The sequence below is a fragment of the Egretta garzetta genome, unplaced genomic scaffold (assembly GCF_000687185.1).
Source record: "Egretta garzetta isolate BGI_Z169 unplaced genomic scaffold, ASM68718v1 scaffold7, whole genome shotgun sequence".
In the NCBI taxonomy this organism is placed as follows: Eukaryota; Metazoa; Chordata; class Aves; order Pelecaniformes; family Ardeidae; genus Egretta; species Egretta garzetta.
Genome location: NW_009260350.1, coordinates 1,058,297 through 1,083,531, shown reverse-complemented (window position 1 = coordinate 1,083,531; position 25,235 = coordinate 1,058,297). Strand labels below are relative to the sequence as shown.

The following is a 25,235-nucleotide window of genomic DNA, read 5'->3' as shown; positions in this document are numbered from 1 at the left end:
ACCCCTGCACCTCGCAGCTGGGCTGGCGGCACCCACTCTGTTCTCCTCCAAACAGCCACAGTGTTTTACAGTGGTTTCCCCGCCCGCCCTTCAGATCAGGAATATTTGGGTTCTTTCCTACCAGTGATCTTTTCTGTGTAATTTCTATTAGGGCAGCAATAGATCATTTCTTTCTGCTGTCAACGCATTCTGTCAGGGAAGGAAAACATGGGAGAGCCTAAATCCGATACCAAAAGGTGAGAGGGGCTGGCTGGGTTGTGACAAGCAGTGAAAGGCGTGGTCTGGTGGGAGAGGCGAGGGCCCTGTGTGCCTGCTGCTTCCCTCCTAGCCGCTGAAAAGCTGGCAAAAGTCACCATGAACCCAAAAAACCCCTCTTGGACTGGAGACTCCTGCAAAGGGAGGGGACAAGGCGAGCCGTCCGCAGAGGGAGGCTGCACAGGGTGTTTTGTGCTGAGCTGGCAGCAGGCAGTCCTCGCTCCAAGGGCAGAGTGGTGTTGGATGCCCGGAGTAGGGGATGCCCAGACAAACCCCGAGCATCCTTCCTGCCTCCTCTTCCTCCTGCCTGCTCTGGTGTGCATCTCTGCGGGCAGCACATCCCCTGTGCTGGGCAAGCCCGGTGCTTCCAGCTGCATTGCCCCGAGCGTCCTCACTGCCCTCCCGGAGCCGGCTCTAGCAAAGCACTCACAGAGGCTTTCTCCTTTCTGCTGCAGGCAGGGACTGGCAGGGGAAGGCATGACAGTCTTCTCCTTTGAGGCCACGGTAATCGTTCACCCCAAACTTCTCCTTCTCTGGAGATATTCAGAGCCCGCCTGGATGATGTCCTGTGCAACCTGCTCTAGGAGACCCTGCTTGAGCAGGAGGGTTGGACTGGATGACCTCCCGAGGTCCCTTCCAACCCCAACCATTCTGTGATTCTGTGAACTGCAAGCACTTTTGTATCAGTCGTGAAAGACACAAAAGACGACAAAAACAATACATGCTTTTATATATATATATATATATACTATCAATGTCTACGGAGCTTAGCGCAAGGGGATTACCAGCCAGTTTAGAGTGTTAGTGACTCTCGGCCTTCATCAGAGGAGAACATTTGGTTGAATTGAAGCCAGCCTTTGATGGGATTGGAGAATAATTATTTCCATCAATAATTACTTCCAAGCCCAGAAGAAATGGTTCCTAGCGCGTTGTAGGACAGGAGTCCTTGGTTGCCTCAAGGCCAATATGTTTTAACCCCAGGACCTGAAAAATCTCATTAGTGGGAGCGGAGGCTGGGGTGAGAGGGACATAGCCCGCTGTGTCGGGGTCCCTCCTGCAAGGCAGCAATGCCCCAGTGTGCTGCCAGCCTGGGGAGGAACCCTCCCACCTCTGCTGCTGGAGCTGATCCAGCCCAGACTTTGCACAGGTCATTAATTTGGGGACATTTTTAATGGATCCTAATGATTGAGCCTCAGAAGGCTGTTCTTAAAAGGGATTCAGGAAAGACCACAAGCTAATTAGCTCGCACAAAGAAAGCAATTAACCATGTAGCTTCCCGGATGGTTAAAAATAACATAGACGTTGGGAAGCGACTGGGGGATTTATTACAAGCAGGGTAATAGATTTTTAAAACCAGAGAGACCATCGGATCAGCCAGTGTCACCTCCTGCATGTCCTGCACCAGAAATATTTCACCCGGCTTCCCCCTATTGAACCCTGTCGCTTGTATTTGGCTGATGCACATCCTTAAATGTTCAGGGATTACAAAATGGGCTCTGAGAAAGAGTCAGCTATTAGAGAAAGCGGGGGGTTGTTGAGAGAGAAAACACAGGTGAAAAGAGAGGGATGACCCTTCTGCAGGTGCTCCTGTGCCAGCTCCAGCCCCGAAAAGTGTTGCTCATGGCTGGGGCAGGCAGCAGGATGTTCCCTGGGGCATGCAAGCCCCCAGCCGTGCCTAACCAGGGATAACACCATGCCATTTTAGCATTGCATTACTCTTTAAGCACCCTCTTGGCCCCATTTAACCCCCTAGATGTGCAGCACGCACCCTGCCCTGGCCCTTTTTTCCTGACCCCACAGCCCACATGTGATGGTTTGTGAAGATCTCAGCAGCCAAAGCAGCCTCCTGGCATCCCTGAGCCACTGCGGCTGCGGGGCTGGCAGGAGGACATCCCAGCTTCCCCCTGCTCCAGGGTGGCCCGGGGGCTGTGGTGTGCTGCTTTCTGAAGGGAGGAGGTAGGTCGAGTGGCAGACACGGTGGTGGGACCTTGCAGAGCTGACCTGGGGACGGCTAAACCCCAAAGCAGCACCCACAGCTTGTTCCTGAGACAGGCTTCAGAATGTTAATGGGAAGAAATGGGGACACTCGCCCCCAGCTGAGTCCAGCCTACTGTGGGTACCACTCCACAGCCAGGTCAGGCTTGGACATGCTGATGCTTGCTTTATTTATTCAAATAATACTCTGGATGACACCAAAAACATAGTTCTTGGCACCCCTGCCGGGTCTGGTTTATGGCTTTCTATTAATCTTTCTGTTCTTTGAAATAAACATCTACAGGGCCTGGAAACCTATTTATTTTCCTCCCAAGTGTCTGAGCTCAGGCTTGTTTGGGTTTGTTTTCTCCATTTGGCTGCTTCTCTCCACTTGAGCTTGCCCTGCCCAAGCCCCAGTGTTTCTTGAAGACCCCTCGTTCTAGGCTTTCCATGCCCTAGCTCTGCTCTCATGGTCTCCCCAGGGCTTTTGCAGGCACCTGCCTGGCCCAGGTGGTTCCCCTTAGCCCTGCTGGGCTGTCCCAGGTTCTCCAGTTTGGGCTTTCAGCAGGACCAGGTGTGTTTACTGGCCCAGCACCCTATTTGTAGGAGCAGGGAGGAAGGTTGTCCTCTGGCTGCCAAAGCTTTGCTTCCACTTGGGTACTGGTGAGAGGGGTAAGATGAGACTCTGTGGTGAGGTGTTGGCAATGCTAATAGCAGGTTTGGAAAATAGCATTTGAAATACAAAAGCTTTTTTTCCACCAGAGTACAAGACCGGTGCTGTGTCTGCAGAGCTGGTGAGCTAAAGCCCACAGCCCAGAGGAAGATGCCCAGGGGTGCTGGTCTGATCAGCTGCCATTGCCCCTTGCTGTCACATTGGATCTGGACCCTGCGTGGTCCCTGCAGTACGGGGCTGTCCAGCTGCTCCTCGGCTACGTGATGCTTGTGGCATCTCTGCCTGAAAGCTGAGCATAGCATGCCCGTGCTGGGGCACTGCTTGGCTTGGAAATGGGAGCTTTCCAGAGCCATGTAGGAGTATTTCCCACTGCAGGGCTGAGCATCACAGGCTCAGGAAGCCTGAGAGCAATGTGCAGCTCTCCTTCACAGCAGCCCGGGTCCTATCTGCAGGAAGGAAAGGGGATTTCCCAGTACATGGGAAACCTTCACCCAGTGAGCCCAGTTCTTTATTGCTCTCTTTCTCTCCCCTTGCTCCTGTAGTGGGACACTCAGCTGCCTGCCGTACCCTGCAGAGGACAGACATCCTGAAAAGCTGAGTGGCCGTGCGGTCAAGGAGAACTCCACCGTCAAGGAGAACTCCACCATCAATGGCTTTGCAAAAGGCAAGGAGAGACGAGACCATGCCCACTGCAGGTCATGCAGGTAGGAGCTGGGGCTGTGTGCAGGGGCACCCCAAAGCAGGGGGATGGCAGAGGGGGCATCTGTGACTTTACCCAGCCCTTCTGGGGGTCTGTGAGAGCTGGGGATGGGTTAAATGACCGTGTGAGCATACAGCAAATGTATGCAATTGTATGAACCCCCCGTTTGTGTTTGCAGGGCAAAATCTGCGGTTTGCTTCCACTCCACATCTGGCACAGCCTGCTTGCAGGTAGCCCTGGCTGGAAGGCAGGTGACCTGCCAGCATCCCTGCGTGCTGCCAGGTCTGTAGGGTACCCATGGCTGGGCACCACTCTCGGCAATTCCCCTTTCCCCATGCCTAGATTAGGCCAGCAGCATTGGCTTTGTTAGGACACAGCTTCATTATCAGTTCATCATTAGCCCGTGACAACCTGAGAGGGGAAAAATGAATTGAACATTGTAAATGAGGCAGCAAGGGTCCCTGAGCCCTGCCTGTTAAATTATCTGTGGGATTAAAGCCTCTCTGTTTGGTCAAAGATGCTGGAAAGAAAGAGCAAGAAAGCACATTTCATATCTTCATATTTCAGGCTAACCGGAACAATAAGCATTAGTGTATTTTTAATTAGACTTTGATCACAATCGCGGAGAAACAATTAAAATCAGATCAGCACAGGGAGAAAGCTTCCACATCAAGGACAAAAGGCTTTATCTTGCAAGAAGGAGAAGGGCTCTACAGAAATCCCCTGTGGCCACATGGCACGGCCAGAGGTTTCTCCCCGCTCTCTCTTGGCCGTGGCAGTGCCTGGCTGTGGCTCTGGGCCAGGCGGGGCTGAGATGCACCCAGACCTGTTTGCTGGGGAGCCCAAATCTGTGGCAGGGGAGAGCATGTGGGAGCTGAGGTTGAGCATCCTGATAACTGAGGGGCTGAGATGGCTGTTCAGGTCCCTGGTCTAGGACGGGCCCCTAGGGTGGCTTTGGGCAGATGTTTGAGCTTAGCAACAACAAGCTGACTTGGAGAACGCATTTCTTCTACCTTAATGCAGAAGAAAGACCCACCAAGACTGAAGCGTGCTGTATCTTCTAGCAGTGCTTCTGCCAGTCGGTGAAATCCTTGGGAGGAGAAAGAGTGGGAAGGAGTATTTGGGTGCTCCTTGGAGCCACGGTGTGGTTGCACCTCGTTTACTGCACCAGAAACACTCAGCACACAGTTATTCACAGTTCACAATCTTAGCATACAGTTTTGTTTTGCAGAGCAATTTGGAGGGGAAAAAAAAAAGAAGAGTGTATTAAAAGCACTAAGCAATTGGCTTTTTATGGTGGTGTTATTTTGGTAGTAATTCAAGCCCTGGATGAGCAAGTGTCGGGGGCAGTGGAGCCTGAGTCCCCCCTACCACTGACGGGTCAATGTGCTGTAACGTTTGCTCTGTGTTAGGACTATTATTAAACATAATGTTTATTCCTTCTACAGAAACTGCATAGTTTTTGGCCTGTTCCTGTAGTGACGATCCCACAATGTTTTCCAGACACGGGGCTGCCTTCACACGTTCCCCACTAGTGGTGACTCCTGCCAGTGGGGTGAGAAGCAGGGAAACTGAGGCATGACCCCAGCCCCCTCATTTCCAACAGTGTCTGCCCTTTCCTTAGGGTCACTAGTCCCCAGTTTTGCAGATGCTCTGGGGAGCTGGCTGTGCCCCCTGCAAACCTCACGCCTGGATCCATTTGGGGATCCACAGATGGATCTGGGGGTCAGTGTGGGGATCTGCAGGCCAATTTGGGGATCTGCGGGCCACTGCCAGCTGCCCCCCGTCTTTATGAGCCTTTGCTTTGGTTAATGCGTAGTCACAGAGTATCTGCCATATTTTCAGCCCAGTGCTCTGAATTAACTTAACTGTGGTATTTGCTTTTCATTGAAACATAACGCAATTCAGTATCATGTTTAAAAAAGAAATTAATTTACAGGAGGGTTTTTTTCTTCAAGGTTTAACAACTGTGTAAGAGATGCATATCTCATTAAATTACCATAGCATCTCAATAAACATATATATTTCTAATCAATTGCTATTTAACATATGTCAAGTCTTTTATTATCGTTAGATGCATCTGGTTGCCATAATTATTGTATGGAAATTAAATACCAATTAATTATTTAAAGCATATTTACAAAGAGCAACGAAACCTATAAATCTGCTACAGAGTCGTTAACCTCAGCAAACACGTTTTAAATAATCAGCCAGTGCTGCCGTGGTGTACAGTAGCGGTCTCATTATATCTCCATTAAACCCATGGAGGAGACGCTTCATTTAAAGTGTGACCAAATTGTGGGGTATATGGGGTAATTAGGTGCTCGCCTGCACCCCAGGTCCACCGTGAAAACTCATCTCTTTGCTCTGGATGTCCCTGAGGTGAGGATGGTGGCAAACAGGAGAGGGAGGTGCCATATGAGCTGATTCAGACAGTGCTTTTATAATTTTAATATTTCTTTTTGTTTTGTTCCCCCCCCCTTTCCTCAGCCCCTCATGCAATGGGGAGCGTGCACCGCCACCGGCACGGGGGAAGAAGAAGAAGAAGAAATCCAGCCGCAAGAAGCGAAGGAGGTGAGGGTGGCCATGGAGGCGTGTGGGGCGGGAGGGGATGGGCAGCCCTTGGCTGTGTGAGGAGGGGAAAAAGCCAGTGTAAAATGGAGGCTGGGTACCCTACGGGGCGGTGCGAAGGGCTGGGGGCTTCCACCGGCCCAGGGAGGCGGCGCCATTTTCTCACCCTCCCCTCAGGGTGGTAGAGGCCGGGCTGGGGCTCACCCTGCAGCCCGTCCTGTGGGGGCCCGGGACCCCCCAGGGGGATGCCGCTGGCAAGAGGGTAAGGGTTGGGGTGGCCAGGGAGGGCTGTGGGGAGCCCTGCGGTGCCTAACACCCCTCTGCCTCCTCAGGTCTCCCTCCTACAGCCCCTCGCCTGTGAAGAAGAAGAAGAAGAAAAGCTCCAAGAAGCGAAAAAGAAACAGGTATTTTTCCCCTTGAAAATGTAATTCCCTACTGGCAGTGGCTGTTGGCGGGGTTTGGATGGGGGGGGGGAGGCACAGCTGCCATCGGGCGGCTTGGTCATGGCGGGGTTTGGCTGAGGGGTGGGAGGCACAGCTGCCATCGGGCGGCTTGGTCAAGCCCCGTGCCAGGAGCAGAGAGGTGTCAAACTCCTGAGCCTTAATAATGGCCGCCCAGAGGCAGGGCCCAGCCAGGAGGTGAAAGCTGAGGAGGGGCAGAGCCGGTGTCCCTCTGGGCAAGCAGGGAATGAAATGGGGTGCATGCCCAGGGCAAAAAGATAAATATGAGCTGTTGGGGTGGGGGGGGAAGAGGGACAGACGAGCCAAATCAGCACAAAGTCGGCAGAGCCCCCACCTGCGCCTTGACTTTGCTGTCCAGTTTCCCTCCCTCTGGGACACCAATGAGCCTGGAGCTCAGGCCTTGGACCAAGCCTTTTCCCTTCTCCCCCAGCCTGCAGAAAGTCTCAGTGTTTGGACCAGGAAAAGGCTCAGACCAGCTCCTTGCATCCATATCTCAGCCCTCCCTCCCAGCCCCAAGTGAATGCTTCCATGATTCCCTTCTGAAGCCCATTTTTTAAATTAGAGAGCAAAATTAAATTTTAAAATTGCATGTATTTCACTGTTTTCTCTTAACTGTTAAAACAATATTTGAAGAGAACAGTGGATGCAATCTCCCTTGGAAAGTTCATGTATTTATAATATATTGAGCCAAAGAGAGAAGCTACCAAAAATAGATAATGGGGTGAAAAGCTGAGCTTGAATCTTAAAGAAGAGGGAGTGAGGAGGAGAGACAAGGATACAGAAATTCCTTTAAAATACTTCCTTCCCAAGGAGGGATTCTTATGCTCTTTTGTGGATGCCATCTCCTGACAGCAGTCCTGGGTCAGATGCTCCTTGGCTTTGAACCTTTAGTACCCATTTGTGTCCCTGCAAGCCAAGGATGAGCTGTAGCTGGTCCTGAAAGGCAGCGTGATAAACCATTAAGCATTAGTGACAAACGGAGATTGTTTCCAGACAGCTGGTACCACTTCAGCGACAGGTTCTGACTGCCCTTGCCACTGGCAGTCTCACGGCCCCTCTAGGCAGGACTTCAGGCCATGTCTTCTGCTCCAAGCTGAGATGGGACACACTGGGATGAGCAGTGTTCTGGGGTCAGGCCTTGCTGCAAGGAAGGGTGTCCTCTGTGCTCCCAGGGTTTTCTAAAGGACCACCAGCATGGTGGCTCATGTGGCATCCCAGCGATGATCCAGGAGGCAAGACAGAGGCATGATGCTGGTCTGGCTGTGAGGCTGCTCTGAAGTTATATAGAAAGGATTCTTCCTTTGACTGCTACTTGGTCCTTCATATAGAAAACCAGGGACTGGATTCACCTCTGCCCCCTCAAACTAAGTGGAGAGAAAAGGGTCCCACCGGGGACAGGGGCTGTATCTGATCTCTATAGATTTGTGATCCTGAGGATCATATTCTCAATTATTTGCAGAGTGTGATAGTCACTTCCACCACGTTTCTCAGCTACCCCCTTGCCAGCTGGCTAAAGGACAGCTAAGGCCATTCTGTCCAGCTGGTACATGAGGTCTTCTCACAGTGCTCAGTCTAATGCTGGGCCTAGCCACGTTGTTTCTGATTCAAATTTCCAATTTTGTGAGACCCCATATTCAATGTACATATTTGTGTCTTGTAGGTTATCTTCAAAGAAGAGAAGACACAGGTAAGAGTTGAGCAAATGTGGGTGGTCCCTTAGAAATATGAGTTTAGTGGTGTCTTCAAGATCTCACAAGGTTGATGTCCACTGGGTGGGGGCAGAAGACATTTTTCTTCTGTGTCTCCTTGCAGAATCCCCTTGGATCCCCCCATCTGTAATTCTGTGATCCCCTGTGGGTCTGGAGCTACCCTCGCCCTATTCAGCCTTATGCATTCCTCAAACCCCACAGGAATCAGGTCTCCAGCCCAACCTGTGCAATCAAGCACCTAACTGGAAAAGACCTCTTGGTATAACCTAGCCCCTGGCAACCTCATCCATGTTGCATCCATCCTGCATCTTGAGTCTTCATTTCTCTTATGGCTTTATTTGCAAACATATGGCATCCCCCAGCAGTGTCTATCTTTGAAATGCTCAGAGTCTGTGCTTTCCACTGGTGTGTACTGGAATAACTCTCCTGATTCCAGTATGTGTGTGTACAGTTCAAGAAGTATTCATCTTTTCTACAGGAAAATGCAAAGCCACCAGGATGGCTGATCCCTTTGAGGATCCTTTTTGGCCAAGCCCACAAACCAGATCTGTCAGCAGGCACTCAGACCCCCTGTGCTGCCACAGAATCATTAATCCCTTTCATTTTTATTGCACGCTCTTGGGCAATCTAGCTGTAACATTGACGTGTGATTGTGCAGCTTTTTATCGGAACAGAAATCTCTGAATTAATTAGCCATTTCTTATTTAGTTCTTCAAGCCCCAAAAGTAAGAGAAAGGAAGAAAGAAAACACAAAAAACAGTAAGTAGCAATTCATGGTGTTCCCTGCCCTGCCTGCGTAGAGCTGTGGGGCTAGGAAGGGCTTGATGTGGTGGGTCTCCTGGAGCTAACACCAGCTGCACGGCCCTAAACAATTGCCAGGATCATTTCACAGCTAAACCCAGCAATTCTGGTTTTGCTGGAATGGAAGAGGGTTTGTAGAGGCTGGAGATCCTTCCTCTCCATCTCTTTGGTGCTGCCTCATTCGGTACTTTCTTTGTATCTGACAAGGATGTGCAGTGTCTTGTTCATCCAGTCCTGCACAGAGACTCCAGCTTTTCTGATGAGGGCAGCATGAGAGGATGAACTCAGATCTGCAGAGCACAGTGCCCCACAGCCTCTGCTGCCCACAGGGCAGGCTGGCACACCCTTACTGAGAGGGGCTTTAGCTCTTCCTTGTTTGCTGCTCTTGGAGGTTACAGTAAAGGCTACTCATGAAATACAATACCATCAAATATCCGAATGGGAGCCAGAAGGCAGTGGGGACTAGGGAAGAGAAGGAATTTTTTGGAGGTGGTGTAGGTCATAAAAATCTGGGGTTGAGGTTCTCATCCCTCCTGGAGTGTTAGCAGAGCACAGCCCTAGTCCTGTGGGGCAACTTGAGGCTTTTCACCTGCTTTCAGAGCAAGGAAACAGTTCTGGGGCTGAACCTAGGGCGCCAAACCCCTGGCTGGCTCTGCTGGGACTTAGTTTCTGCCTCTAGCAGGGTATCCTAAGCTAGCAGACAAAAATCTGCTGGTTTGTTTGATATTAGTAGACCTGCTGTTTAATTCTTTCCAACACAACTTTTAGCTCTTAGGCAGAAAGGTGACAGAGAGACAACACCTCCTGACACACCGGTCTCGCCCCAGTAGTACCTGTTGGGACTGAAGAGATTGGGAATCCACTAGGTGCAGGGCATGTTGTGCTGCCTGCACAGGCTGTCTCTATTGCATGCAGAAAGCCCATCTCCTTTTCTCTCCTATTTCTGCACGTTCAGCAGCACAGCCACTTTTTTTTTTCCTCAAATTGGGCTGCTATGCACCCAGAGATCTCAGTGGTAAAACTGAGGCTTCCTAGGTTATCTGTAAACACAGGCATCTCCCAAACCCAACGTAGCACTGGCCAGTATGCGGCAGCCTAGCAGTGTGGTTAAAACAAAGATCAGGTGCCTTGCTGGAGTGTACTGACCCAAGGGAACAAGAGCTGCTAGAATTGCTCTTTGGGGATAAACCAGCCGGGGTGTTTTAGCCTTCATCTTTCAGCTCATAAATCAGAGCTGAGCCACTCCTGCTTTCTGCAAACCTTCTTATTGCTCCCGGGCGTGGATCAGATAGATCCCATGAGCCAACTCCGATCAGGATTTTTGTATAATCACACTGCTTTGGCTTATCCTTGTGTCAAGCAACTGGTTATCTAAATCAGAGTGACTGGTTATCTAAATCACACAGGACCAGTTTTTCCTCCTGCAGAAAGGGAAAACCCTTAAACTAGAGGGACTGATGCAGAGGGTAAAGAGAAAACATGGGAATTTTCACACAAATCCACCATGTGGGGGAGAGATGTTTAGTGTTGCTGATTTCAGCCGTATAAATATATGGAAGGAGGGTCCCAAAATGTCAAGTTTTTAAAAATATAATCACAGAGTGTGAAAAGCATCAGAGAGAACAGCCAGGCAGAGTTCAAGCAGTTGCCCTGGAGGCTGCCCTTTTGTCTCAACAGAGATGCTGTTCTCAAGCAATTGATTTCCTGAGTTTTTATAGTGGCAAATTGCTAAATGCTGTCCAGGCAGGCTGTATTAGTGCTGTCACTGACTGGTATAGTGTGGCTGTGAAACCAGACTTGCCACCAGCTAACCCATCTTCAGCTTTGCCAGCCTGAGCAGGCAGTTACACTACCAGATCTAAAATAACTGTGTGACAGCGGTGAGAGGGAATGGGCGCAGAAGGTGATGGGTGGCGTTGCCACCCACATCACCCTGCTGTCTGCGTGCAGGAATTCGGCTGTTGGCACAGGCAACAATGGCCCTCCAGTAATAGGGGCAGGTAATTCATCAGTAATAGCCTGAATGGAGCAAAGAGCACTGAACCTGGGCCCCTGCACATGGTTTGCTGGTAACTGCCCTGTGGCCCTGTCAGAAAAGGGAGCAGCAGTGGCTGGACACCTATAAGAAGCCAGGTAAAATGGTCCTGCCTCTCAGGCAGGAACTGTGCATAGGGCAGGCTGTAGTTAGGGAAGCTGTACTTTGTTTATATAGCAACCATAAGAGCTGCCCATAGGACTGGCTAGACCCTCCCACCTAGAGAGCGTGGGGAAGGCTGGCTGTTACTGAGTGTACTGTATTATTTGGAACCTGTCCTGCATCTGCTCTTTAACAAGGAGCCTGTGCTACAGAGAGGGTTAGAGCATTAAATTAGCTCAATGGGGAATTTTCTAATTTGGAAAGAAAACAGTTTTTAATTTTTCTACATCAGAATTTTATGCCACAAGCGACCTCTGAAATGAGGGGGACAGTTGTATAGGAAGCATTTTTTTTACCAAGAGGGCAGTCAAACACTGGCACAGGCTTCCTAGAGAGGGGGTCAATGCCCCAAGCCTGTCAGGGTTGAAGAGGCATTTGGACAAGGCCCTTAATACCATGCTTTAACTTTTGGTCAGCCCTGAGGTGGTCGGGCAGTTGGACTAGATGATTGTAGTAGGTTCCTTCCAACTGAAATAGTCTAGTCTATAGAGGAAGAAATGGGAGTGTTGGAGCTTTGCGATTGGTTGCCTGGAGGGACGGTGCTCCCCCAATGAGGGTCGGCAGTGGGAAGGTCCCAGGCTGTTCCCTGGTTGTCTTAGGGTAGGCTGCAAGATGAAGGGCAAGCAGATGACTGGACAAGCACATGGTTCTTTAAGGTCTTGAAAGCAGAAAAGGTTGGTGCTGTCTGCTGCAATCCTGCATGCTAGTCCATAGATCTTCCCCCAGCAGGCTACAGAGCCAACCTAATAGCTTGTAGATAAAATGCTAGCATAGATCTCTGTAAGATGGCTTGCCTTAATGTCAGTGTAGCTGTGAAGGGATGGAGAATTTCTCATGCCTTGGTGTCCTGCACAATGTTTCATACAGCAGTCTCTGGCTTAAAATGCAGATCTCCCTTCTGATTTGAATGTTGTTGACTTCAGCCTCCAGCTGCTGGCTCTTGCATCCTCCCAGTCTGCTAGCCTAATGGTGATTTTTCCTCTCTGCTTCTTAAAGCTCTCGTGGGCGTACCCGGAAATCTCATCGCCATCGCCACCGCCACTCTCGCTCGGAGAGCTCCGAATCCCACTCCCCCAGCTGCCGAAGCAGGTAACGTCACTGATCCCTGAGCTGGGTGTCCTGTGACGCTTCCCAGTGGTAGCATCGCATTCTGGTAGCATCTATGCCACGTACCAAGGGTTGAGCTTCTTGTGGTCTCAGCCACAGAAGGCTTTTGCCTCGCGGAGCAATGGCTGCAGCTTTTCAGTCCAGCAGTCACTTCTAATCCCCATGGCTGATGATCAGCCTGTGACAGCTGATTCCAGCCTAGTCTCCCTTCCCCAGCCCGAGGGCTCTGTACTGCTGATGTCCCAGGAAACCCTTAAACTTGGTCTTAGCAGTGGAAATATATTTGCCCATGGCATTCTATAGCTGCTGTCTTTGACCTGATTAAAATCTCTGTCCTATGGATGACAGATGCTTCCTGAGGCCAGCTAAGTGGATGCTGGTGCTAGACCCGGCATCGCTGCAATAGCAAGTCACATAGTTTATACACATCACGAGTTCATGTTTCACGTTTGCTGAAAGCACTTGAACAAACCACTCCTACTCTCCCACTTCACTCCTCCTAACTCCTGGGAATTTTCTTATGAAAAGCTGATGATTAGTGGGGGGAGGAATGCAGTCAGCAATTGGAGAGATGTTTGTGCAAGAGCAGTGTGTCTTTTCTTGGAGGTGTATTACCATAGGGACACTCGAGGCTGTGTGAAAGTATGGTTTGCCTTGAGCCACCATAAAATCATGAATTGGAGCTGAAATTTGAGGTTAAGGTCCAAAGCCTGGATGCAAAATATTTTTTTTTTTTAAAAAGTAGAAAAGCAAAACACCCCTTTTTCTATCCATCATGACTCCATAGAGCAGTCGTGTGGAACATCACCTCCCACACGCAATGGCCTAGCAGAGAGCTGCCAAGGGTTTGTATGGCGCTGATGATGGGCACTACTGCAATACTGAGGAATAACGGTTTGGCTGTTCATGTTTTCTGGAGGCACAGAGCCAGGTCTCGGGAGGAAGGACATAAAACACGGCAAAGACACTCCCGGCACCATTCAAAGATCACAGCAAAGCGAAGCTCCTCTGCAGAGGTTCAAGCAAGCCAAAAAGCCAGCCAAACCCTCCCACTCTACAGCTTCCTGTCGCCTAAGGAAGTAGTAAGTATTACACACTGTGCTGCTTCGCTTGAACTAGCCACAGGAATCTGGGCAAGAAATCGATATAAAATTTTTATAACTCAATTATAGTGATGTTAGACAAAGTTGGTTAAAACTGTATTACTTATTAATGGTGCTGTTCTACAATGTATTTAAAGTCATTCCTTCCTTCAGCATTTTCACACCAAGGGTGGGGCTGGAGAAGGGAAAAACTTGCAGAGGCTCTAGCCTCTGAATAATGAATTGAGGACATTTAACAAAAAAAAAAGTGGCCTCCAGCAATGATATTTTACAGGGAAGTGTTTGTTATGCAGTCTTTGCTCAGCTGGATGTGAACTTAATTCACTGGTCTTCATGTCCAAAAGTTTAGTCCTTCAGGGGAAGAAAGGGAATCAAACACATATAAAAGAAACATTTGCATTAAATAAGTTGGTGATTATTGGCAGGGGATGTTTACTGACTATCAGGATCCTTCCAGGATCACTGTTGCTCTGGACTGACAAGCCCAGGGGCCAAATTCGGAACTTAGGAGCTCTCGTTGATGCTAATGGGAACTGCATGTGCAGCCGAGGGTAAAATCAGGCTCAGTGCCTTGGGATGTTTTTCCATATACATGGGAAGAGATGATATAATACATGCCTTAGAATTGAGGGAGCAAGAGATGGAGAGAAATATTAGATAAAGATTGATATGAAGTCTTCCTTTTCTGTGGCACATTTCCCCTTTGCTCCCAGTAGCTGCAGAGGAGAGGTGTGGTGCTCTTTGATCATGGTGTTAGTATCTGATAGGCATTCTGGAGAGATAAATTGCTGCATGGGACTCAAGGTAGTGCAGAATCTGGTATTCGTGTGTGTGGACGTGTGATGCTAGAGGTGTCTTGAGTACAGAGTACTCTAAAGCCCAAAGTGGTATACAATGGGGAACTGATTTTCTCCTTTAGGCCCAGTCATTGGTTGGAAATAGCACAGCCATATGCAGTAGCTACATCAGATATGAGAGAGATAGTGCCAGCAAGAGGAGAGATTTTATCTGCTCACCCACACAGACAGCCTTCCGATCAAAATACACAGAGATTATACGTGGGTACAGACAGGCACAAGCTGTCCTTCAGAATTATAGATATGCATATTTGCTCTCCTTATACACAGCTCCTGAGTGTATAGTGCACATGTGAGTCATTGCTTATAAAACCATATAAGGTAGAGTGAATAGCAGAACCTGCACACCACGCTTAGATGCGTGTGTGTGTGTACATACATAGAAGGAATAACAAGCTATGAAGCTTTTATTGCCATGAGCCTGGGATGTTGCCCGCTGTCAACTTGGGAAGGTAGGAATGAGTTAAGACCTCCTCCCAAAATCAGCCAGCCAAAGACTGCATTGTGTCACCAGGGTGGTTTTTTTTTTCTTTTTTTGGTTCAAGCTACATATTTTACATAAATGTTTTCAAGTCTAAGCCTGGTTTTTAATTGGTACTAGGTTTCCTCTCTCTGAAGCCAGGCTCCCTGAGTCCTGTGAGGCCGACTGCCAGCTGTTCTGTTCCCTGAGCAAGAGTAAACTCTAATTTAAAATTGTAAAAGCTTTAAAATGAGCTAAACTCAAGCATGCTGCATTCCCCTTTCCACTTGCTTCACTTGGGGTAAATGAGCACACAAGCTGCAGGGCAGGGAAAATCAGAGCTTTGTAGTGATAGATGCAAAGTAAAAGTCCCCAGGCCCCTGCTGTATTCTTTCTAGTAAGGGTTAATAACACAGGCAAATATTTCAATGACTAGAAGACATCATTCCCTTTACTAGGCAACCTACCAGTGTCTTTTTGTTCCCCAAAAAGAAGAAAGCTCTCTTGGGACATCATTCAAGAGCACGTTTAGGCACTTGTTTAAATTGAAGCCCCTGTTTAAGTGCTGCCCCTGAAATTTTTCTGAATAAGGTCATTAAATATCACATACTCAAAACTGGCAAGGAAAAAATGGAATGGGAACTTTTAGGCTCATTTATTAATGACTATACACAACTCTTTGATGCCTCTCCTTTTTGTGAGTTAAATGGTTGCTCTATAAATAAGCTTGGTTCTGTCAGATTCTACTTTGAGAGCAGCCTGGATGTGTTATGAAATGAAAATGTGCTCTTGCAGAAAATGTTGATCACATATCAAAAATAAATTCGGTGGAAAATTCCAAAACTAGAGTTCAAAATATTCCATGTTTCAGTCCTCTATGGGGGTTGGCATGTCACACTCCCTACCCTTCCTTCTGTCCTGGGTTTCCATCCTAAATGGGGAGATGCTTTGTTGTATATCCAAAGGAAAGGGATTGTCCAGGGACAATCCCAACAGTGCTGAAGAGACCCAGAGAGTCAATACGCAAATTCCCATGAGGTAATGCTATAGCACTTCCAAATCAAAGATTTTGCTTTTTAAGCCAATTTTTATTCTATATTCTTCTGAAAATTTGAAGCATTTTGTGGTAAATTCTGCCCCAGTCCCCCCTCCCTCCAGTTTGTTTTCCTTTCTTTCTACTGGAACAGCCACAATTTCTAGCTAGGTCTACCTCTAATTTGAGGGATAAAGCATACAAAATAATGCCCTGCCCATGCATCTACCTTGCTGCTTCTTTCCCTCTTGCCTTTGTGCATAAGTTGATGCAAGCACACATGCACATGCATGCACACATGCAGAAACACCCCAAAGTTCCCTGCTTTTTTCTTTTTGGCAGTGAATTTCCAAGCTTCTCACTCTCATTTTCCCTTTAATCTCATGCAGCCGCAATAGCCACCTATGGAGAGTAGGATTTGTGGGTCTGTGCCTCAGCATGCAGAGAAACTGTGGGAAATGTGCAGCATCTATTTTTGAACAGAATACCCCCAACCTGCTGCAGATACTTTTTATTCCACCCCGATACAGATGCCACACATGCCACTGTGCTTTCAGTTGAGCAGTGCAATATAAATACCTGCAGGGTATGGATCTAATTGCCTTTGTTGTACCTGATGAAGATAACTACACACTGCATACACTTCCCTTGCCAGCTCCTTTACTTCCACTGAAACTCATTTACAATGTCACAAATTAACATCGACTTGAGCCAGATTTTCAGTGAGGCTCAGTGGGGTGCAGTTGTTCCAATTGGTGCTGTTTGTCTCTGTGCTCATCTGTCTGCAGAAAGGTGGAAGTGAGGAGACACTGTGCAGGGGCTGGGACAGCGTGTGCAGGAGGGAACCTTCTAGCAGATCTGTGCATTGGCTTGCTGTTGCTCTCTGTTTTCTAGCCTGGGTTTTGGTTGACATAGGAAAAGCTATTTCTTTTAACTGCTAGGCAGCATGTTTCTGACAACAAACAGGGCCCCTGAAGAGCAGAAAGGCAAAGCCTTCCATAAATATGGAAGTTGCTCTCATTTTGCTTTTCCTGTTCTCCCCTCCCAGCCAGGGGAGTGAGGTTATGCCTGGTTATTGTCCAATAAATTCCCACTCTCAGTGCTGGGACCGCAGGAAGGCTAGCAGCCTGGGGTGAAGGAGGAATGCTTGCAACCACAGGAAAGCCATGCTGCACACTGGGTACCAGCAGAGGTGGTGGAAGGCAAACCCTTGCTCCAAAGCGGTGCCTGCCTGGCCTGAGCCGAGCTGGGGACACCCTGGCCTGTGTCATGGGATGCTGGCTGCACCCCAGCAAGTTGAAAAGATCTTTGTGATGGAACAAACCTTTGCCTGGCATTCTCAGGAATTTACCCCCAGCAATGGATCTGTGAGCCAGGCTGCTCAGCACTGTTGCCGTCCAGCCCCAAATAAGCCAAGCTCTGACCTTGCAGGGAAAGCTGTGTCATTGCCTCCATGCTCCTGGACTTAGTTTAGCTCTTGTGGTAGAGAAAGCCTCACTCTGAGCTATCCATCTAGCAAAAGAAAAAAGAGGATATTTTCCACTCAATATTCCTTGAGTCAGGGGTTCAGAATTGTGCAAAAAGGGGTTATAGTGTATTCCTACAGCAGTGCTATTTTTTGCACTGCCTTAATAAGAGTTTGGCTTTTTAGATGGGGCAAATCGTCACCAGAGGTGCCATTTCCCCCAGGCATAGGCCTCCCCTCATCCCCCTGCTCTAGGAGATGGAGAAACCCCAGCCCAGGGACCCTCGTGCCCCTCTCTGCAGGTGCTGCTCCCTGTGCCGGTGGCTCCTTGACAGATGTCTGCCAGGCCCTCGCCAAGAGTAAGGCTCACCGGGGTCATTGCCGCAAGTTTTTTTTATTCCTTTCATTATGACAATGCTCCAAAAAAGAGAGAAAGGGAGACATTATGCACCTCTGAAAAAGAAATTAACTCCACTTTGAACTGAGTTGCAAAACAAGAGAAAAAAGACCCAAGAACAAAATCCTCCAACTATAAGTGAGGCTGCGCTGTGCTGCTCGTTGATGGGTCTCGGTCCCCTTATGGCTGAGAAAATGTATAGTCCTGTCTCGCCTCAGGGCTGTTTGCAGCACAGTAAATGGGCTTCTTCAGTTTAATTGGAAGATGAGTGGTGATTGTGTTTTTGTAACCTATTAGACCGCACTGCCTCTTGGTCTAGGATCGCACTCAAAATTATAGTCTGGAGTATGAGTGAGGGCCTCATTTCTACTCCCCCTTCATCTTGATTAAATAATGATTTGAAACAAAAAAATCCAATAAATATATATCTTGGGTTCCCTTGAGGGCAGCAGTAGGTCCCCTGCTGAAAGCTGGAGGAAGCAAGGTTCACTGAGATTATTTAATTACTTATGGGGGGGGGAGGGAGGGAATCCAAATGTTCACATAGAGAAAATTAGATTCATGAAAGAGCAGACTCTTTTAAGACACCCCAGAAAAACAAAAAGCCATTAGAATTCAATTGAGCTCTGCACAGTGTTTTCACATGTGGTTCTTGGTTCCCATCTCATGTGGCTGGCATGCCTTTTAGAAGCAGTAAAAGGGGACCAGAAGCAAAGCCAAGGTCATCAGATGGGCAATTTGACTGAGCAGACAGGCAAGTTGAGCACCTTGGGCCTTGTCCTGGCTCTTACCATGGGACAGAAAGCTCCCCTGGAGCCTGTGGAAAGCTACTGGCTACAGCCTGCTGTCCTGAGGTGGTGGGGCTGGGAAGCTGCTGTGTCCCCCTGGCACCTGCCTTGCCCCAGCCAGACCCTGCAGCCCACACAAGGGCTGTGGGCTCCATATTTCAGTGATATCCATGTGTTGCCTCTTCCCAGAGTGCTGCTACCACAGATGTTGAGCTACAGAGGAGCTCATTGATCCCTTGGTCATTTGATAGATTTTGTGATGTGCTGACAACAGTTGCTGCTTTGAAGGTAGACTTCAGCGAAGGCAAAGCAAAAGCACACATCCCAGTTCCCAGTGGCAGTCTTAAAAGCCGGTTTAGAAGTGCCAAGAAACTGTTGTATTTCTTGGCAGAAATAAAGGCCTTTTGGTTTAGTTTGGGAGGGAACAGAAGCAAGGTGTTTGCACGTGCGATGCTGGGGTCAGCGTCCCTCTGAGCAGCATCGTACCCACTCCAGGCCTTTCCTACCTCTGTAGCCAGGGAGTACCTCATGTGATGGTTCTATGCCTGTAAATGAAAAGGGGCCAAAAGCTGGTTGTCTTTCAATTGGGGTTCAGATCTAATGCAGAGCATAACCCATCTTTTTTAAAAAAAAAATTCTGGTACCCTATTTAAAAGCTGAATCCTGTATCTTCTGGCATGCAGTTGGGGAGGGCGCAGTGGTTCATAGCAAGGAGGCCGGTTCTCTCAGGGCTTGGGATGTGGCATCAGGGTGCCAGAAAGAATTGGTAAAAAACAGAGCTGGATGTCTGGCTTGCTTTCTTTTACATGCTAATTTCTACTGGAGTAAACAAGGACTGGTAGAGAAGTGCTAGAGCTGAGAAGTAGCAAGGAGTAGTACCAGATGCTGAAATGAGGGCTTGCAATGTGTGTCTCCATTCGTTCCTACTTGGGAACATTTGGGAGATGTTTCTGCTCTGTCTAGGGCTTCTGCATTGAAGGTGCAAGTTGGCTAGTGAAGAAAGATCACTTCTTTCCCATGTCTGCTGCTGGGGCTCCCGATGCCTCCAAGTTAGGACTGACATGGGCTTCAAAGTTAGTATGGGGTGGGGATGTCAGAGTCCCCAGCTCCAGTATGGATTTGCTGGGATGAACTAATGCCTGTCCCTCTGTCCCTTATCCCAGAAGCCTCTGTCTCTGGCAACATAGGAAGTACTTGGAGATCCTCTAACTCCAGGTCATTTCAGAGCATGAGGACATTGTGGGCAGTCCTTGCTCTTTGGACTGTGTGCTGAGAGCTGCTCTGTGTGTTGGCAGCTCCGTTCCGGTTTCAGTCGTTGCCGATTCAGCGCATGCGTCTGAGTCTGCTGTCCCTGTCCCAGTTAGCACCTCTCGAACTAGGTCAGGAGCAACACCCCCAGGGACACAGATCAGATGCCACTGGCAGGAGGGTGGATGTGAAGGCACTATCTGATGGGATGAAGGAGCTCCTTGTAAAAAGTGACACAGGCTGGGTCTATAGCCCCTCTATGGGTGAGATCTCTGTCCCCATGCCAGCTGGTCCAGGGCTAAGCTCTTCGAAGGCACTGGCCCTGTCCCTGCTGTGTGACAGTTGATCCAGGTCTCCTCTGCACCCTGAGATATTACCAACATTACAATGGGGTTTTCTCTGCTCAGAATTTGTGAGGACATGGCCCAGGTCCCCAGTGTGGAGAGTGTGGTGTAAAGGGAGGGCTTTGCGTGCCCCGGAGCACGGCCTGAGGATGCGTGCAGGTGTTTGAGGGAGCGCGGCTTGCTGGGAACGTGTTGGAGGACTATCCCGAGTGGGGGAAACCAACCCTGCGTGTCCACTTTAAGGACCCTGGACCAAACCTTATGGGTGGGAATGAGGAGAGCGGAGCATCTGAGTGAAAGAAGAGGTGGACACACAGAAGCGCAGACGTGCTGGGTCTGTGTTTGGCCCTAATTCTTACCCCATTGCAAGGACAGATGTTAGCACTAACATCTTGGTACATTCCTGGACCGGCTTACGTAAATGCCAGTGGAGTTAAAACTGAATTATAGGATATTCAAATGATGTAAATCCCCTTGGTGGTGCTCAGGGTCCCAGACAACAGCCCTGCCCAGGGACGCTTATGTGGGTTTGGGGTCCTTGCTGACCCCATTGGGTTCAGCAACCCACTGAAACCCAGCCAGGCTGAACCCACACACAGAGGCTGTTAGGCCCAGGCCCGTCGTCCCCTGCCCCATACATCTCCAGTGCAACACAGGGGATATTTTTCCTCTTCAACTTTGTTTTTTTACTTCTTCCCTCACTTGAGTTCCCTTTGTCACTTCCATGAAGCCCAAGGGGATTTAGTGCAAGCTGTGACTTTTCAGCACAAGTGATCAGCCTCCAGGAGCAGGCTGGACAGCCTAATTTAAAGCAGACGGAAACAAAAATGAATAATAAGTGAGACAAGCAAGCAGACAAAAAGCAGTCATGACATTTGCATAGACGAGGCAAGCGAACAGTTGGCAGTGTGGATTGAAGAGAGGGTTTATGTTTTTTTCATGTAATTTGAGACTCTAATGATGGACTTATGTTGCCCGCTCTTCCTTTTTTCTTACACCTTACCTACTAAAGGAGGAGTTCTTGATGGGTAAGTGGATGCTATCCGCAAGACACCAGGGAATTTATTAGAGGTCACTTGAGCGCATTAGCTATATCTTCTTCAGGGGGAAAAAAGCACACAAAGAAGTATCTGTATACCTTTTATTTCCAGAGGGATTTTTCTTTTTTCCCCTCCCCCTTCCTTTTTTCTTTTTTTTTTTTTTTTTTTTTTAAGTTTCAAAGATATAAGCTTATTTGCCAGTTTTTAAGTTGTACAGAAGCCCTTCATTTGATTTGATTTGATTTTTCTTTGCTTATTTTAGTGGCATTCATTCAGCCTCTTTATTAAGGAAGCTTAAAAAATTCGCTTATTTAAGATTTTGTTTCATTTTTGTTTTCTTTCCAAGGATTATGGAGGGTATATACCCGTTTCTTTTTTTGTTTGTTTTTTCTTCCCCTCTTTAAGGCTAAATAAGGGCTTTGTCCTCCATTATACCTTTTTTATTTAGTTAGTTATTTTGATTCTTTGGTTGCCCGTTTACTTTGTTGAACTTTTTTGTTTAACATGAATCGCATGCTGATACTCTTTGCATGATCTCTCAATCTTCCCGTTATCATAGCAGGGGGAAAAGAGTTTCTTCTTACTGTGGATTTCTTTCAGGGTTATGTGCTTTGTTTTATTCTCTTTCTTCTTTTTCTTTCTTTCTTTCTTTCTTACTTTGTTTCTTTCCTTTCCTTTTGTTTCAGTGCATCATGATGGTAAAATTTCTGGGTTTATTTAAAAAAAAAAAAAAAGCAAAGTAAAACCAAAAACAACCCCCCCAAAACCATTCAAACAATGCCAAATGGCTTTTTTGCTTTCAGATCTCTCAGTCAGGGTCTTCTGCTGACCTCTTTACCAAAACAGACAGCCCGCCTGGCAACCTAGCCAGCCAGAATGGAGAGTATCATGAATATGACTCAGGAAACGATACTTCCTCCCCTCCCTCCACTCAAACGAGCTCATCCAGGTCAAAGGACAGCCAGGAGAAAAGAAGTCTAGTCCATGATGGCTTTGGCCATGCCTTCTCGTCCGGGAAGCCCAAACTGGCCAACAGCGATAACAGCTCTGATTCAGGAAATTCCTTCACCAGTTGCTTTTCCCAGACCAAGGGAACAGCTTTGGAAAATCTGTCTCCAGATGCCCAGGGACAAGACCGAAGGTCAGTGATTACCAGTAGCTGCTGCTGGCAGCCAAATACCTGGTACGTTGTTGCTCTGTATCTCCTGCCCGCTCGCCAGTCGCAGTGGTGAGCTGGCAGGGAGGTTTTTGTGGTCTGGAGGCAGTTAGATATCAATCAGACCCACGGTCTTGCCAGTCTGGAGTCCGGAACCCAGCAATGACCAATACCATAGCCTGAGGAGGAAGATGAAAACCCAGCCATCATGCCCCAGGCATTGCCTGTGCCTGCTCTGCTGGCATTAATGTGGCTAATGCAGGGTTTGGCCCTGCGTTGCTGTTTCCTAAACACATCCCTGCCCAGCTGGATGCGACCATGAAAAGAGTCGCTGGCTCTTCTGGGCAAAATCTGAAAAGTACATCAGGGTGTTGCCGTGCTAATTCTCCCCCTCTGCTTACTGTGGGGAAGGGAAGCGGGGTTCATTTTCACTAAAACCATTACGGGCTGTTCTTTCACCTGTCCAGTGAGCCAAATCCAGCCTGCCCCTTCCCAGCTCATTCAGGACTGGTCCTGGGTGACAAGATAGCATCTCCTGCAGATGGGGAGCACAGGGAGGGGCAAGTACCTCGCTGGCTGCAGGATAACGCAGCAGCAGCTCGGTGCGCTGGGGCCGTGGGGCATCAGGGCTGGAGGCAGGAGTCAAACCACCACCCAGTGCCACAGGTCATCATCGGGAGAGGGGAGTAGATGCCAGCCTCCATCACTGCCTCCCATTCCTGGGGGTTTGCCAGGTGATGTTGGGGATGAAGGCACTGAAGTGCAGTGGCTGGTACCCAAGGCTATGCTCAGGCAGTGATGATAGGGAGCTCTTCCAGCTCAGGCCTTCGGGTCTTAAAGGCTGAAAGTTAGAGCCAGGATGTGGTCTGGGGGTGGGAGCACTGAATGAGAGACGAGAGGGAGCCAGGGGAATTGGTGTTAGGAAGAACAAGCCTTGACTTTCAGTCAGAGGGTAAAACTTTAGGGCTGTATATACTTTTCACATTGCGACTCCAGTGGGATAACTCTGCCTTCGCATGGGTGGAGCTGGGATTGCAGCTGGCCCTGGCAGCTGGGAGGCTGCCTCGCTGTTGGGCTCTAACACCAGTTCATACCCAGGGCACTTCTGGAAGTGGAGGAATTCACGCAGCCCTGTCCAAAGGCAGCAGAACGTGCCTGCTGATGCTGCTCCACAGCCAGGCTGGAGCACAGGCCCTTGCCCTGCCATGCTCTAGTTTTCCCTTGTTCCAGCACTTCTCACCTCACTCCCTCCCCAGGACCTGCACCGCTCGCTGGCCTGACCCAGGCTCTGCCAACCAGACACCTCTGGTGTGTTGGGCACATGGCAGAAAGGCTGCTCCTTATGCCACCTGAGACCTCTTCCACAGCCTTTCCCTGGCACAGCCCGGAGGGTGAGCTCTTGGGTTCTGACCCACACACATGGGGTCTCCTGCAACAGCAGCCTGGGGAGCCGGGAGGTCTTTTTTTTTTATTCCCAGCTGGGGAATGGGAGGATGGGAGTACTTGGCTGGAGCGTGGTGCTCCCCTCAGCCAGGGACCAGTCCCAGTTCAGCCACAGCTTCAATGACTGTCCAAATATATGTTCACAGAGGGTGCCTGTCCTTGTGTCTCAGCTGTTCGGAGGAGAAACAGCGAAACTTCCTCCCGTCCCCAACCCACAGCTCCCCGCTGAGGCCGTGCTCCCGCAGCGAGTCGTACACCAGCACGGGCAGATCCTCCCCTGGCTCCAGCCGCTCCAGTCGCTCCCGTTCCTCGCACCACAAGGCCTCTCCCAGGTACTCCCGAAGCAGGTCCTGCTCTTCAGGAAAGAGGTAAGACCAGCTGAAACAGCTGTCTCTGTGACCCAGGGCAATGTCTAACTATTGCAGGCTGGCAGGCTCCTAGCAGGGGGGGTTGTAAGAGTTTGGGGGGTGCCTAGGGATCCACATGGCTTGGAGTGAACTGGCCACACAGAGCTGAGCATCTCTTCCCCACCATGAGCCCAGATTCGGAGGAGTCTGGTACAGCCTTGCCCTCCAGCATTTTAACTCTAATGTGGTTCTTGCCTATCCCCAGGTCTTCTTCACATTCTCCCAGCTATTCCTCCAAATCCTGCAAAAAAAGTCCTGGGAGCAGGAGTTCAAGGCCTCGCCGGAGCCCCAGTTACTCCCGCTACAGTCCTAGCAGGTACAGGTACAGCTGTCTCATCGTGTGGTATCTGACGTTTCACGCTTTCCCACTGCCTCCATCACTCGTTTGGACTCTAGCACACTCACTGGCTCCTGGTTCCTCAGCTTCCTCACTGGGTGCTTTAGTCCTCAGCACCGGGGTTAGAGGGAGCTGGGGGACAAAGCATATGGAGTAAAGCATATGGCCATATGTTATGTTGGCCCTCAGTCCAGTGGAAATTTCTCACAATTTATTGCCCCAGAGCTGGTGCTGGTTGTAGAGGGAAGAGCCCAGAGATGAGCCTTTAACTTTCTGTGGGAAAAGTGCATTTCCTATAGCCAAGGACTGCCCAGCATTGGTTCAGGGGAATTTCACGCAAAGCACTTTTGGGTGTAGGTGGCTGGGAAGGAGACACAGTTTATCGCTGGCTTTGAAGCATCATGGTATCTCACACTTGGAGCATGTGGCAGGTGAAGTGGCTGTTCCTTCGCCCTGAGCCCTTGCGGGGGACACGCTATGCAGCCGAGAGTGCACAGATGGCTGCTCACTGGCGTTCACCGGGGGATCATGCGAGTGGGAGATGCCTCATAGGAAAACCCGGGGAGTGCCCCTCTCTGTCATGCTGGTGTAAATGGTGGGCAGAGCATTAGGCTCCAGTTGGGTCTGCCCACAGCTTTCATCGCCCAAGGAGCCCGCACCAAGCAGCAGCCCCTGCAACAGGGCTGCAGCCCTTGTCCGGGAGGGCTCT

At 49.3% G+C, this 25,235-nt stretch overlaps 1 protein-coding gene across 1 annotated transcript in view; it reads left to right on the top strand.

Moving 5' to 3' along the window:
* Nucleotides 1-207: 207 nt before the first annotated feature.
* The window catches only part of SRRM4 (serine/arginine repetitive matrix 4), a 26,980-nt gene continuing 1,952 nt past the window's right edge, over nucleotides 208-25,235 (top strand). Inside the window, exons 1-11 of the mRNA XM_035898361.1 lie at nucleotides 208-236; nucleotides 3,445-3,606; nucleotides 6,093-6,176; nucleotides 6,506-6,577; nucleotides 8,295-8,321; nucleotides 9,052-9,102; nucleotides 12,338-12,430; nucleotides 13,368-13,530; nucleotides 21,987-22,324; nucleotides 23,929-24,150; nucleotides 24,395-24,505. Of these exons, the coding sequence (XP_035754254.1) occupies nucleotides 208-236; nucleotides 3,445-3,606; nucleotides 6,093-6,176; nucleotides 6,506-6,577; nucleotides 8,295-8,321; nucleotides 9,052-9,102; nucleotides 12,338-12,430; nucleotides 13,368-13,530; nucleotides 21,987-22,324; nucleotides 23,929-24,150; nucleotides 24,395-24,505 (1,352 nt within the window). The remainder of the gene's footprint in view (nucleotides 237-3,444; nucleotides 3,607-6,092; nucleotides 6,177-6,505; nucleotides 6,578-8,294; nucleotides 8,322-9,051; nucleotides 9,103-12,337; nucleotides 12,431-13,367; nucleotides 13,531-21,986; nucleotides 22,325-23,928; nucleotides 24,151-24,394; nucleotides 24,506-25,235) is intronic.